The following is a 15,063-nucleotide window of genomic DNA, read 5'->3' as shown; positions in this document are numbered from 1 at the left end:
TTCTTTGATTGTTTATGTGGGTTAGTTAACCCAAACATTTTAATTATGTCATCATCTACTCGCTCCCAGATCATTCTAAACGCATTTATTCAGTTAAAACAAATAAATTAAAAGGAACAATGAGAAGGTTTTACATTCAATGACAATGAATAGAGACTACTCCTTTAAATTCGTAACGAACAGTCCATTGGGTGGCGCTATGATCAGACCAGATTACTATAAATAAACAGAAGAGCCTTTATATATATATATATATATATATATATATATATATCTGTACACTATTACCAACAAATCTGAGGTACAACGGCGGATAAAAATGTCTTATTTGATGATTGAATTCTCTGGACTGTTAAGGCCAAACAGTGTTTTCAGCGACAAAACGTCAGCAGAACAGGCATAAAATCTAGATTGGTACAGCTGGTTGTCTGGCAAGCTTAGATTTCAAGTAACTGATCTATTTTTAAGCCTACACTGGTCATCGAGCGAGAGGACAGCGTTGATTGACAGTTAAATGGGCGGGGTCAGTCAGCTGCATGTGAGTTCACTGCACGTTGTCTTGTCGTTTTCCCTGCCATAGAGACTTTTGTGATGGAGGATGATGAGCTCCTGACCGACACATCCGCCTCGAGGATCATCCCTACGCTCAATCTGCAGGTCAGAATGCTTTCTTAATCTGATTTTAATGTTAATGTCGTGTTTTGAAAGGCGGAGCATATCCTTGCTATTAAACATGGTGTTCGAGCATGCCCAGTTAACATTTTAAATGATTACTGTACAGTAATAGTACTGTATATTTAGGTTGCTTTACAAAATTGTTGTTCCATTTATTATTTTACCTTTGCATGTGTTTGTTCTAATCAGATATTGTTCTCTCTCCTCTCTGTTTTAATCAACAGCTCACCAGACTTGTCAGTGTAATAGCATCAGGTTGAAACATCTGACCCTTCTCCTTGCTGATGCATTAGCTATATATAATACTCTAATATCTGACATATGCACCTACCTCTGTTATAATAACACTAGTCTTTACTGAACTAAGTATATAAAACAATGTTAGTTGATGATAGTCATTCATAACTTATGACGTTTCTTCAAGATACTTACACAAACATATAGTCACATCACATATATGCAGGCACCATAGCAAGAAATGCTGCAGTTGAGCTTAGTTACAGACTGTTTGCTAATCAGTAATGCCCAGTCAGCCTGTAACAATGATCTCATCCAGAAGGAGGCGGTAACTTTCTGTATCAATGTGTCAAAGCAGCAACCCTTTCCCACAATGCGGGTCAGCACTTTGCGTGTACCCGTCTATGATGACCCTAATGAAGACCTGTACAAGTATTTTGATCGCTGTGCTGATGCCATAGCAAGCGAGGCAGAAAGGGGAGGCCGGACCGTTGTGTACTGTAAGAATGGACGCAGTCGTTCAGCTACTGTCTGTGTGGCCTATTTAATGAAGCACCAGGATCTCACCCTAACAGATGCCTTCCAGGTATGAATAGTGTTTATGTCCGATTTAATTCGGACAGCAAACAGTTCTAGTCAGGATATGTGCTGTATATTTTTTAAATATTTCATCCTTTATTTTTCCAGGCAATGATTGTTATTGATATTTTATTGGTTTGTATAATATAAAAGTATAATTTGCTCCAACAAAATAAAGGCATCCACAGGACATCAAAAATATTCATCACTCATCATCATAATAATCATCATCTGTTAATAGTAGCCTAATTGATAATGGAAAAACCACAACATTCCAGATTTTTGTGCCAGAATATAGTGTTGTTTAACTCTTCTGTAATTCTTATTTGTTCTATCAGGCAGTAAAACATGCCCGATCAGTTGTTGAGCCTAACCCGGGATTTTGGTCTCAGCTGGAGCGATATGAACATGAGCTGAAGATCAGGAGGTCAGCCAGCCGCAGATCCAACCCTTCTCCTGTTTAACTTCATACCAACATTTTCTGACACTACATTCTCAACCTTTTATTGTTAATATTAGACCTGTTAACATAATGCTTGAATATAGTTAAGGCCTTAGACACTTCACTGTTAAAGCTTGCAGCAAATTATGAATCTCTTTAAATAAGGATATGTGCCTTAAATTATTATGCTCAGGTTTTGAAATTTATTTGCATTTTTTAAGTTTAAATGTAATATAATTTTTTTGAATTAAATAAAAATCCTCAGGTTCATATCCCTTGCTTGCAGTATGAGTATAGGCTATCATCTAATTGCCTGTAAATTATGCTTCAGCCTTATTGTTATATTGATGTTTTTACTTGGACTTTTTTTTTTTTCAATTTGGCTAATATATGTTTATAAATTATAGATTATATAATTTATATAATAATTTTTTATATAAAATAATATCCTATATGAAGAAATATAATCATCCTAGCCTAGGTACAACCCTACATTTTGTCCAACAGGATGATTGTTTGAAGAAAGTCATTTTAGGTTATTTTAGCTGCATTAAGGCTCTTCGGAGGGCCTTTTTCTAGACTTTTCTGCCCTTTAATAAACATAGAAAACCTGCAAATTGCTAGAAACACCACAATTGTGTCCTGCTAACTGTTATCTCAGTATGATTTTATTTATTTTGCATAGATAAAATGAAAGAGAAATATTTAAATAATGTTTTATGTAATTGTGTGTGCTTTTCAGACCAAAACAACCACCAAAAAACGAAAGTAGTTCTTCCAGCTCACCCCTCAGGGACAGTTACTACGTCTGTTCATTTAAAAAGAATGTTTGTCTATTTTCTCAGCTTCCTTTTTCTATGCAATATCCCTTTACCCGCTATGATTTTGTTTTGAATAGGAATTATGTTAGGGTTCGTTTACACGACAACGATGTACTAAAAACTGAAAAGTTTATCCTTTGCATTTTTGAAAAGTTATGAGTACAGACAACAATTTTGTCAAAACGATCCCCTTTCAGCGGATCCACGAAAACGATTAAAAACGCTGTATTCATGCCAGGCCAGTAGTTGGCGATGTCACTACACAACTATAGACTGAACACGTAATATGTATGCGCATGACGTCACCATTTTCACAAATTCATGTTTTTTTTTTTTTGTAGTTTGCATGGAGGCGATAACGGTAGCATTTAAAAAAACTTGCACTTTGAAAAAGTTAGCGTTTTCAGGCTCCCAAAACGCAGTTGTCATGTAAATAAACGGCCAAAATTCATAAAAGTTTCCGTTTTAGTTGAAAACGGTGTCGTGTAAACAGCCCCATAGTATCTGTAACTGTCCAAACTCAGGAATATCTCCAGTGCACGTTGTTTTCTGGGGCGATTGTACACTGCTATTTCGCTGATGTCAAGTTAAAAACTAAATATAAATTCATATTCATTGCCATCCTTTAAAATTTCTTAAATCATAAAGAAATCTACTGTAGTACTGTATTTTAGAATGTCTCAAATAATATATTAATCCCTATCGTGTATAATACATTTTTCTTTTACCCAATAAAGGAATCAAATAACGAGACTTTACAAGTGTGTATTGCTTTTATTCCTTTTATATCCTCATTTACACATGATATGTAACATTTGTTTAGTTGAACTCCTCATTCGACTGACAGCTTGATCTCCTTAAACATGCAGATAACAGGGAAATAAGAGCATCTTGCATTTATGTGTTTATTAACTGTCAATCTCTATATCGGAAAAACTATAGTGAGTACATTGATTTTTCTGATTCATATTTATATTTTCTATGACAGGCAGAACAGGATAGAAAATAAGGGGTCTAGACTTTATCCCACCCCTGACGAACACTGTTTATCCAATCCAAATAGCCGGACACTTTGGTGTAGATGCCAACCTTGTCTCTTTGCCCACAGCCTTCTCCCCAGGAAACCAGACCTACGAGGAACCATGTATCGTGAAAGAGTGTCATCATTGGACCCCCGCTGTCCCCCTCACAAGCATCTTTGATCTGTCCCAGCACTCCTCCACATAGCATGTTCTGAGTGATGTTGTTCTTCATATGCCTGGAACACTCGTTTTTGTCCATAATTGGAATTTCAATGTAGTTGAGAGTTGAACTGAAACGATGAGCAGTCTCGTTGTCCTTCCCCCAGCCAGTGACGACCATTATGGTACCGTTGCGATGAAGCATTCGTTCTGCCAGGTCCTGACTGGGGAGGCATGCTGGGAGTATGTATGTGGAAAATTTGGCTGGTGCAGCCAAGCGTAATAGAGCTATGTCATTGTCCACTGTGAAAGGGTTGTATTCAGGGTGGGTGATAGGTTCTTTGACAGGAAGGGTCATCTCAGTTTTTTCCATCTTGAACCTGTCATAGTCACCTGCAGAGATGGCCATCCCACTTGGTTAAAGGATTATTTAGACAGATTTACAACTAATACACTTTTTAATAATTCATATTAAAGTATTAATAACAATACAAGCTTCACAGTTCGCAAAGTGTTTGCGTTCCCCTGAGAAACTTTCACAAAGGTTCACAAACGGTTTGAGTTCTTTGCAAGTGAACGTAAAGTTTTTTGAGGACGGCAAAACTTTTGTGAGAGAATGCAAAAGCCTTGAAATAATTTTCAACTTCAACTGATGTACGCTAAACGGCTAGAGAAAACCCATAATGCACTGTGACGGTCACACCGAATGAATTCCTGCGTCTTGCCAGAAGATGGCACTCACAGCTTCCATTTTCCAAACCGCTGATCCAATGTGGGTGTAGCGTAACATCATACAGGTATAAATTCCATTTTAATTTATTTAATAATTGTTTAATTAAAGGTATAGTGGAGGATCTTTCCGAATTTTAGATAAGACCCGCCCTCTCCACTTTTTGAATAAGTTTGATTGATTCACCAGAATGATTGACAATTAGGAGGACCAATACAGGTGATCCACCCGGAAGTAAAAAATCCTCCACTATACCTTTAAGGTTTATACATACTAGTTTCCATGACAGAGTTCAAGATAAATCTTTTCATTAATACTGGAGCTGCCAGTTTGCTTAGTGTCAAATGATTATTAAAAGGCAAGCACAAACTATGCGAAAGCGGCAGCCGTCCAACAGCTCACTCAATGTCCAATTCACTCGCTCATTTTCATTCACTCCTTCAAGTGGACTATATTAATGGAGTAATGTAGGGAATAGTGAATGAGGGGGCGATTTCAAACACAGCCCTTGTTTATTCAGGTGTATTTAATTGGGGTTGGAGCTAAACTCTGCAGGACAGTGGACACCCCTGCTTTTGGGGCTCTGTACATATATATGGTTATCCCAACCATATTTCCAATCACACGTTCTCCAAAGACATCAGGGAACCTGAAGGTAAATTTGAAAATGATGCAAACAGTTGATTGGCCCCATACACTTCCATAGTATTTTTCCCCCACTATGGAAGTCAATGGGGTCCATCAACTGTTTGGTTACAAACATTCTTCAAAATATCTTCTTTTGTGTTCAGCAGAAGAAAATAATTCATACTGGTTTGGAACTAATTGAGGGTGAGTAAATGATCACAGAATTTTCATTTTTGGGTGAACTATACAATAACATTGTATAGCCTCTGTGTAAAATGTAATGGCAAATTTCTTGTACTTTGCCATTTCTTTTCACTTCTGAGGCCTAAGCTTAGTAAACAACATCACTCACCTCCTGTCCAAGGAACTGTCATGTCGCATGCACGTTTTTGGCAAATTGCTATAGTAATGCATCTTCTAAAATGTAAATGTAAGGGAGGATAAAAAATACTTCAAAATGCATCACATACCCAATCTGACACTGAACCTTGTACTTGTCTCTAGGCAGTGAGCAGCAGTGAGAACCCAGTTTTCGTCAATCAGAACTCCACCACAGTGAAACTTGCCTTGATGGTTTAGTATAAGAGCCTGCAAAATACACACATTATTGTTTATACAGTGAAGCACAAAATATGCTCTGGCTGAGTATTGGTATAACATATGACATCTGTCAGCTCTAATAAAACATTTGGCTCTATTACATATGATTACACAGATATTACATGAATCAAAAATACCTGCCAGGGACTCTCTCCCTTTTTGCCAACTGTACCTCCTACGACCCATGGCTGTAAACCTACTAAAGGCTTATTTTTATAGAATGACTTTACAATCCGAATCTGGCCACATGAAGCCTCATCTGTATATGAAAAATAAAATGCATATAGACCATAATTCATTTGTCAAATGGCTTTAGAAGATATTTCAAAGAACTTCCTCAAGATGAGATTTTTCTTGAGATTTATCCATTAGTGGGTATTTCTAATTATATCAATTAAAATGCATAAAGTAGGCCTACAATCTTGAGTACAAATGCAAATGTACACTGTGGATACAAAATCACCAGTGTCTGTATAGTTTGTATTTGTGCATTTTGTTGAGGTAACTTACTTTTGGGAGTACATTTTCTAGAGTTGTCGTGGAGTTGGTATCCTTCAATACAACTGCATGTGCGAGCAAGACCATCCTTTCTCTCATGGCATTCATGATCACAATCCCCATTGTTCACAGAGCAGTTAGAGGCTGTCGTTTCTGAGGACAAAACCACAGAACTGCTGTCAGGACATTTATCACCATGACCTCAACACACACCTGCTCTGTAACTCAAGACGTCCACTATTAAATGCCCCTAATCAGCTGTGACACAGCATATCAAAAAACACTGACCAAACAGACAAAAGTGCAGTAAGGCCAAAGGGATTCATTTGCACCTGTCAATTGTGGTTGACTACAGTATAACTCAAATATCAAATCAATTAAATTATCATTACTTATGGCTGGTGGTGATGGTGGCTGGTGATGCCTTGCACATAATGGCTGTGCTGCAAGCATACCAGGCTGATCTGATGAAAAATTTGGACCAAGGTCGGGGTCTTTCCCCTGACGCAGTGAAAACGAGCTGCGCCGCACTACAGATCAATGTCGCCTTCTGAACTTTTCGGCACCTCTGTCGAGACGGTGATGGGAAAGTTCAGAGAGGCGAAGGCACGCTCGGTTACATTAAATCTTGCATAACACTGAGGTCCAGATCTGCACACTTCCTCACCCCAGGCGCTTGGTTTCCTGTTAGAAAGTATTAAGGGGTGTGTTAGGTAGGGTTTTTATAGGATTAGAAATAGGGCCCTGAAGTTTCCATATACAGTATAGGTTAGAGTTCTCAACGGGCCTGAAAATTACAACCCGACCCGACCCGGCCCGTGGCTTTTAAAGCCCGGACCCGATGTAACCCGACACATCAACATGAATTATCTGCCCGAACCCGGCCCGCGGCCCGACGCCGCGTCGGATTTTTTTTTTCTCATACACGTATTATCATGACCAGCAGACGCGAATTCAAATCAACCTTTAATGTTCACGCCTTTTAACAATACAAACAACTGAAACAATAAACTTTAAATATATAAATAGGCTGTAGTAGCGAGTAGCGACGGTGAATTCACCTGCAGCAAGTTTACTTTCACCAACTCCATCTTCTTCTCCAGGCTAAAGGCGTGCACGCAGCGGCGTCTGCCCCCGCCCCTCTCCATGATGCACGTTGCGCGCAGCACCCAGACTTTCTTTACGGTGAACAGCAGCGATGATAATAAATGTTTTTTTTTTGTTTGTTTTTTACTGAGCGGAAAAGATTAAGCCCGAGGTCCGACCCGACCCGAGTCATTTGCTTATATTTTCGACCCGAACCCGGCCCGAACCCGCGGGTCCCGTCGGGTTTGTCGGGCCGACCCGACCCGTTGAGAACTCTAGTATAGGTAGGCTATGCATACCCTTCCCATAGGCCTCTTCTGATTTAGAGTTGTCAGGCTTATATAGTGAGTAGTGCAAATCTGTGGTATTGAACAGGTTGGCCTTGAAATATTTCTAGTCAGGCCACCGTTCATTCTATGACCATTTCTGTGTGAGATGGCTTTCTCCCTGTCGGGAGTTTTTCTACTGAGGCCACCGCTCTGTCAAGCTCCAGATAAAACTACAAAATCAAGCGTTGGCCACGTCAAGCCACCTAGATAGGCACCTTATACTAGAGCAGTAGTTCTTCTCTCATTTTAGAGAGTCGTTTTGAGATTATAGAACTTCAGACATAATATTCATGTTAGAGTTCTCAACGGGTCGGGTCGGCCCGACAAACCCGACGGGACCCGCGGGTTCGGGCCGGGTTTCGGGTCGAAAATATAAGCAAATGACTCGGGTCGGGTCGGACCTCGGGCTTAATCTTTTCCGCTCAGTAAAAAACAAACAAAAAAAAAACATTTATTATCATCGCTGCTGTTCACCGTAAAGAAAGTCTGGGTGCTGCGCGCAACGTGCATCATGGAGAGGGGCGGGGGCAGACGCCGCTGCGTGCACGCCTTTAGCCTGGAGAAGAAGATGGAGTTGGTGAAAGTAAACTTGCTGCAGGTGAATTCACCGTCGCTACTCGCTACTACAGCCTATTTATATATTTAAAGTTTATTGTTTCAGTTGTTTGTATTGTTAAAAGGCGTGAACATTAAAGGTTGATTTGAATTCGCGTCTGCTGGTCATGATAATACGTGTATGAGAAAAAAAAAATCCGACGCGGCGTCGGGCCGCGGGCCGGGTTCGGGCAGATAATTCATGTTGATGTGTCGGGTTACATCGGGTCCGGGCTTTAAAAGCCACGGGCCGGGTCGGGTCGGGTTGTAATTTTCAGGCCCGTTGAGAACTCTAATTCATGTGTCTGCCCTCATGGGGCCGCCTCGATATCTGACTTAGGCTTAGTATCTAGGATTTTTGGTGGCGATCTGCAAAGCATTCTCGCCTCAAGCCTCTCAGTATCTGAGTGTAGGTTCCTTAGACCATCAGGAGATTTTATTCCTGTATATCTAGTTTTTCCTAGTACTAGCCTCCTCTTACTCAACAGTCATCTGGCCAAGGCCTGCCTTTTGCATTAGGTGTAAATGCTAGTGGTGTAACAGGCTAGATAGAGTTTAGGGTTCCCTTGGGTTTAGTAGAGAATATAAAATCTGTCTTGTAATATTAAAAGATTATAGGCCTCAACCCTGACATCCTTCAGTGTCATGCTGATAGTGCTCCACTTGTTAGGATCATTAATTAGAGTACTTTGCTACCCATAGCTCATATGTTATCACCTTTCACCACCCAGGCTCAGGTAGAGACAGATTAGTTACTCCCTCCCACTTGGAATGGTTGAGTATGCTCCCTTAGAGCCAAAGCACTGACCGTGACGCCCGTGACATTCGAAGCTGTAGGCCTTACAGTAGGCCTCCTCGATACTCCAGTAGCGTAAGATTGTACTCTCCTTGCTTTAAAGGATCGATAGCCCTTCTGCTGAGTTCACTGCCTGTTGGCAGTGTTAAATAAGTATAACCAGCCCCACAGAAATGTCTGTGAGAGCACCTAGGCTTCTGATGGCTCTGCATACATCCTCGCTATCAAGTAGTTAGGCCTTAACATGCCTCCTTAAAGGCGGCTCCCCAACGAATTGGATGCTTAGCATTGCAAAGGCATTAAGTATCATGTTGCAGGCCCCATGGAGCCTCCCTGATTTTAGCCCAGAGCCTGGTCAGTACTTATCAGGTTTGAGCATAGTGTTCCAGAATCTATCCGAGGATCGCTCTGTTTGAATGCTTAACTCCCTAAGTCTGGTCGGAAGGTCGAAGGACTCTCACGAGGCCTCCCTGTTAGATCAGCCCAAGAGCTGGAGGCACTCCCCTTATTAGGGTCCCTTTAGAGTGCCCAGCTTCCACAGGGCTTTGAAGCACTGTGTAGATCCAGGATCGAGTAGAGTTACTCCCCTCGTTTGCAAGGGTTATAAAGCGCTATGCTGAGTTCTACTCTCCAGGATGCCTGTCTCTATGATCCGGTTTGTGAGTGAACTACAGCAAATTTTAATTGCAGTTTTTCCCTATTGGATTTTGTGAGAGACTCTGTTTAGGAAACAGACAGATTGTTGGCAAGACTAGGTCAGTAATTTGACCAGGTCAGCCTCCATGGTGGCATGTGGGGTTGACTTTATGTTCCCCTCAGAAAGTGACTGCACAGGACTCCTTTCGGACCCCCAGGCCATATTCCCTTAAAGGAACCCCTTCCATGGAAGCTGTTGGTTCCAAGCCTTTGAGCGGCCTTGGAAGGTCTTCCGTTGTCCAGAGGCCACTTTGAGGCGTATAGCTTGGGCAGTGACCGTAGGGAATAATGTCACTGACATCATTATGTGAACATAATGTGAACCGAAGGGGGAGTGTTTCTTGGCATTTTCTGTGAAAATAACTGCCATTTCTGACGTTTCTGTCGCAAGCCATAATTGGCATTCACTCCCCTCAGCATGGTGGGATTGTATATGGTTTCCCATACGATATCCTGCATCATCAACGCAGTGTGAGAACAGGGAACGAGACACTCCGTCGTTCGCCATGCCTAGGGGATGCCTGCTGAACAGTCCCTTCAGAAGATAAGTGGATGACATGTTCTCTAGGCGCTCCTTTTATACTTCCGGATCGCACTAGTAGTGACGTCATAGGCTGTTGCCGGTCAATATCGATTGCCGTGATTGGACAGCTTTTCAGACACCGGTTCACGTGGAGGGCGTTCCCCATAGTGTCATCGACGCAGTGTCTCGTTCCCTGTTCTCAGGGAACAGAGGTTACAGTCGTAACCTAGACGTTTTGAACCTGTCTTTATCCAATGTTCAGATTTTTGTTCTGGAAATGTGTGTAAATAAGTTAATATTTAATTACACAATGCCTCGTTTGCATATTTAACATATTTAACATTTTCCGAAAACTTGTAATACAAAACAAATGTCTTAATTTATTGTGATTAATCAACTGTGGAAGTATAGTTATATCTATTATTTATTACATAGCTCTGTGAAAAAACTTCTGTGAAAAGATTCTGATTGGTCAATCACACCATCTAGCTGTATTTCATTCTCCGATAACAACTGGTAAAAACTGATAACACAGGCTCATCCGAGTAACCGAAGTCAAATAATTAAACTCAAGTCAATATTTCGTGTCTAATTATTTACTTATGTGGCAAGTAACCATGTAATAAGGATATTGTACAGGATAATGTACAATCAGCCAGTTGTTATCACAGAATACATAACAATCCTTATCTGCTTCACGCTGGGGTCCTGATCATCCTATAGGGGTTTATTCTGCAATAACAACCTGCTGGCTGTACATTATCCTTTACTTAAATGTTTTACCCTATTCAAAAAGGTTTAAGATTCTAACAAGGAAACATGATGACAAAAATGTATGAGAAATATTGAGAAAAAAGATTCTGCGCTATTGTAACACTTATTACAATGTTGGTCTCATTTTCACTGTGTTCTATTCCTGTTTTGCCAGCCTTAGTTCTCTGGTTAGTTTTCCTTTGTTCTCATTTTCCCACCACTAGTTTGTTCCCATGGTTATTCATTACATGATTAATAAGATCCCACCTGTTTGCATTCAGTTTGTCATCTTGTGTATTTAAGCTCTCTAGTGCTTTCTGTTCATTGTCTGGTGTTTGTGTTTTGAGCACACTGTTACGCTGCTACTCAGTTTGGAATACTGCCTTTGTTTTCTTTAAGTTATTTTAATATTTGCACGCTAAACTTCTTCCTTATCTTCTTCGTGGACCAAACAGTGACAGCTATGTCACTGATCAAATTATGTAAATTTAAAATGTAACATTTTGACAAATGGACAGACTTTTGAACATGTAAAATGTACTTATTTATTTAATGTATATGTGGTAGTAATTTTTTTTTTCAGTAGGCTACTATATTTTAGTTTAATCTTTTTTTTTTATATATATATATATTTTGTATTTTCAGGGGATTTTATGGTATTAAATTATATTTATGCTGTAGTTATAATCCATTTATGACCTGTTAACCACTTTTTGAGCATTTTACCATTCCGAGGGTAAAAATAAAATAAAAAAACCCAAAAAAAAAATGCTAAATGTTTTGTTCAAAAAATGACTGAAGAGCACAATAGGGTTAAGAAAGCAAGAGCCTCACGTAGGTCACATCGTCTCCCTTCAAATCCAGAGTTGCAGGTGCAGGAGTAATCCTGTAACAGATCCACACACTGCCCATGTACACATGGATTCGAGTCACACTGGTTTCCATCTAAGGGTACAGAACATCTAATGAGTGCCACCAGTTATGATGCCCTAGAAAGCTATTTCACAACACAGACCTAACCAACCTTTATACGCTGTCCAGAATTCCAACTGCAAGACAATTCGTACCATTCCGAGGAGGTAAAAAAATGCAAGACAAAAAATTTGTCAGTGGATCATAATTTAGGGGGGGGGGGGGGGGGGGGGGAATGTTTACAGGTAAAAGCTGACATTACCAACCGTGGCCTCCCTCGTTTTAAAGATTTCCCTCGCTTCTTCAAAATCGCACAGTTCCTCCCTACACTCCCGCTCCAATGAAGGGGCCTTCACTTCCTCCATAAAAGTGTTGGCTCTTCTCGACCGCAGGAGCATGTGTGCTTCTGGGCTGTTAGAAAATACTGATCAAGATAGACACAGGGTTAAAATAATTTATTGTGCCCACTGATAGCGCCATTTATTTGCAAAAGTAATGCGTAATCAGGTAATGGCATGATGAGTACGCAATTACGTGGCAATGTTCTAATGTGGCACAAATATTTAGAGAATTCCCCAAAATTTTCAAAAGGTCACTAGCTTTTAACAAATTCATAAGATTAATACAAATGCTTTGCAATAAGGGATATTGACCTCATACCTGACTTGCAAAGAGCCCTATCAGACCAGATTACAACCAGCACCGAGATACAGAGGAAGAGGCTCCTCATCATGACAACAGACCCTGTAAATAAAGCAAGACAGAAATCTCAAACTATACCTGAATATTTTTAAACTAGAGTTAAACTGATAGTTTGGCTAGAGATATGTGGATGATTACTCATATTCAAAAGCGTGACAGTTGACTGTCAATAACAGAGAAAAATCATTCTTACCGTATTCCAAAATATGAGCAGGGTATTTAGAGGCCAGATTTGTCCTCAGATGAGAACTACATTCGAAAACACATGAAACAAAAACTTTGAAATGTTTTATCTTGAATTAGTCTCTGCTCAATTCTGTCATTCTGCTTTGTCTCTAATCCAACAGGACAGCACAGCACAAACAGCCTTTAAGTTAACTGAACTCCAACAAACCTTTCACTGAACAAATAATGGTGGCTGAGATAAATTCTAATAGGAATTTCATTTGCAAGTTCATTAATATCATCCACTAATGAAACATCATGACTGCAAGACTTAACAAACCCTCAATAATTATATATATAAAAAAGTTTACTTACATTTTGAACAATAAGAATGGAACAAGAATGGAGGATGTGGTGTTTTAAAGTGTGTTAATGACTAACTTTATGTTTACTGAAAGTCCACAGTCTGAATGCTGCTGCATTCTCATCTGCTGTCTGTGTCCACATACAGCTATCTACTCATGCACAGCTTACAGTTTAATCGCCTGACAGTTACATTTGTGATTTAATTATTTATGATTGGTTAAAGATCTAAATTCCACCTGGCATTTCTCTCTTTGTCACTGATATGATCTGTAATGATGCATTTTCAATTATGAGCCTTAGCTTGATTATAAATGAATTGTATTATGTCCTTATTGCATTCGACAAGAAATACAATCCCATTTTAACATTGATCTACAGATTGTTGATAGGTATTTGTATATACACAGCCTACAAAAGCATTTAAACTGATCTTATTTCTTTTGCATAAAGGGTCACACAGTATTGCTCTCTCTCTCTCTCTCTCTCTCTCTCTCTCTCTCTCTCTCTCTCTCTCTCTCTCTCTCTCTCTCTCTCTCTCTCTCTCCCTCTCTCTCTCTCTCGCTAACATATGAATACTAGAATCTGCATACAGTAGTTACATGATACTGATCGTGAAATAAAAGCGGCACACACCTCTTATTGGAAACATAAACCAGTCTTAACATCACAAAGGGACATGCATGCATCCAGAAATGTAGACATTGTATCAATCAGCTTTACTAATTTACAGTGCAACAATAATATGCACCTGCAAATTTGGTATTCCAATTTAATGTTCAACAAGTTTCCTGCTTTAAAATCTCATTAATAATAATGTAGAGCTTTATTTATTGAAAAAAAAGAGGGGGGAAAAATAGGTTAGGTGCCTTTATGTCCATAAATGGAAATATGGAATTGTCTAGTGTAGCAGCAGGTTGTTTAAGAATATATATATATATATATACAGACCCTTTCCAAAAAATGTGAATATCATGGAAAAGTTTATTTATTTCCATAATTCCATTCAAAACGTTAAACTTCCATAGATTATAGATTCAGGGCCCACAACTTAAACGATTTCAAGTATTTAGTTGTTTATTTGTACATAATTTGGGCTTCCAGCTCATAAAACCCACGAAAACAGGATTTCAAAAAATTTGAATATTACATGAAATCACACAGTAATTACACAGTAATACCATGGTCATTGAACCAGGTTTTGGTTATTTTGGCAGTGTGGGCAGGTGCAAATCCTGCTGGAAAATGAAGGAAGCATGAAGTGCTCTGAAAATGTCCTGGTAGACAGCTGCGTTGACTCTGGATTTAATAAAGCACAGTGGACCAAAGTCCTCTTTTCTGATGAGAGATTTTGCATCTCATTTGGAAACCAAGGTCCCAGAGTCTGGAGGAAGAATGGAGAGGCACACAATCCAAGATGCTTGAAGTCCAGTGTGAAGTTTCCACAGTCTGTGTTGGTTTGGGGAGCCATGTCATCGGCTGGTGTTGGTCTACTGTGCTGTCCACTCAACGCAGCCGTCTACCAGGACATTTTCAGAGCACTTCATGCTTCCTTCCGCAGACAAGCTTTATGGAGATGCTGACTTCATTTTCCAGCAGGATTTGCACCTGCCCACACTGCCAAAAGAACCAAAACCTGGTTCAATGACCATGGTATTACTGTGTGATTTTCATGTAATATTCTAATTTTTTGAAATCCTGTTTTCGTGGGTTTTATGAGCTGGAAGCCCAAATTATGTACAAATAAACAACTA

The 15,063-nt window shown here is 39.7% G+C and overlaps 2 protein-coding genes across 4 annotated transcripts; one reads left to right on the top strand and one right to left on the bottom strand.

Annotated features, from left to right (window-relative positions):
- The first annotated feature begins 321 nt into the window (after positions 1–321).
- On the top strand, positions 322–3,511 carry dusp28 (dual specificity phosphatase 28). Of its 2 annotated transcripts, XM_082171836.1 has the most exons (4): positions 346–657; positions 900–930; positions 1,271–1,498; positions 1,830–3,511. In XM_082171836.1, the coding sequence occupies exons 3-4, from the start codon at positions 1,286–1,288 to the stop codon at positions 1,953–1,955; spliced, it is 339 nt and encodes a 112-aa protein (XP_082027962.1). In that variant the 5' UTR covers positions 346–657; positions 900–930; positions 1,271–1,285; the 3' UTR covers positions 1,956–3,511. The 2 variants fall into 2 exon arrangements, with proteins under 2 accessions (XP_082027963.1, XP_082027962.1); XM_082171837.1 differs by having other exon boundaries at positions 322–657; positions 900–1,498.
- On the bottom strand, positions 2,190–13,455 carry proca (protein C (inactivator of coagulation factors Va and VIIIa), a). Of its 2 annotated transcripts, XM_082171834.1 has the most exons (10): positions 13,322–13,455; positions 12,975–13,030; positions 12,740–12,823; positions 12,346–12,503; positions 12,192–12,216; positions 12,002–12,112; positions 6,403–6,543; positions 6,030–6,151; positions 5,763–5,880; positions 2,190–4,328 (listed from the first exon to the last, which is right to left on the bottom strand). In XM_082171834.1, the coding sequence occupies exons 3-10, from the start codon at positions 12,810–12,812 to the stop codon at positions 3,769–3,771; spliced, it is 1,308 nt and encodes a 435-aa protein (XP_082027960.1). In that variant the 5' UTR covers positions 12,813–12,823; positions 12,975–13,030; positions 13,322–13,455; the 3' UTR covers positions 2,190–3,768. The 2 variants fall into 2 exon arrangements, with proteins under 2 accessions (XP_082027960.1, XP_082027961.1); XM_082171835.1 differs by lacking the exon at positions 13,322–13,455 and having other exon boundaries at positions 12,975–13,278.
- Between the last annotated feature and the right edge of the window lie 1,608 nt (positions 13,456–15,063).

Source organism: Leuciscus leuciscus, assembly GCF_965113295.1.
Source record: "Leuciscus leuciscus genome assembly, chromosome: 6".
NCBI classification, from domain to species: domain Eukaryota; kingdom Metazoa; phylum Chordata; class Actinopteri; order Cypriniformes; family Leuciscidae; genus Leuciscus; species Leuciscus leuciscus.
The sequence above is the reverse complement of the archived record's forward strand: the minus strand, read 5'-3'. Positions and strand labels throughout refer to the sequence as shown.

Excerpts from the sequence above, each read along its gene's own strand:
- dusp28 (XM_082171837.1), top strand. The coding sequence starts at position 1,154 with ATGCTGCAGTTGAGCTTAGTTACAGACTGTTTGCTAATCAGTAATGCC. Across the intron at positions 1,499-1,829 it reads CCCTAACAGATGCCTTCCAG|GCAGTAAAACATGCCCGATC; the intron begins GTATGAATAGTG and ends TTGTTCTATCAG.
- proca (XM_082171834.1), bottom strand. The coding sequence starts at position 12,812 with ATGATGAGGAGCCTCTTCCTCTGTATCTCGGTGCTGGTTGTAATCTGG. Across the intron at positions 12,217-12,345 it reads TTAAAACGAGGGAGGCCACG|TTGGAATTCTGGACAGCGTA; the intron begins GTTGGTAATGTC and ends ATTGTCTTGCAG. Across the intron at positions 5,881-6,029 it reads AGGGAGAGAGTCCCTGGCAG|GCTCTTATACTAAACCATCA; the intron begins GTATTTTTGATT and ends TGTATTTTGCAG.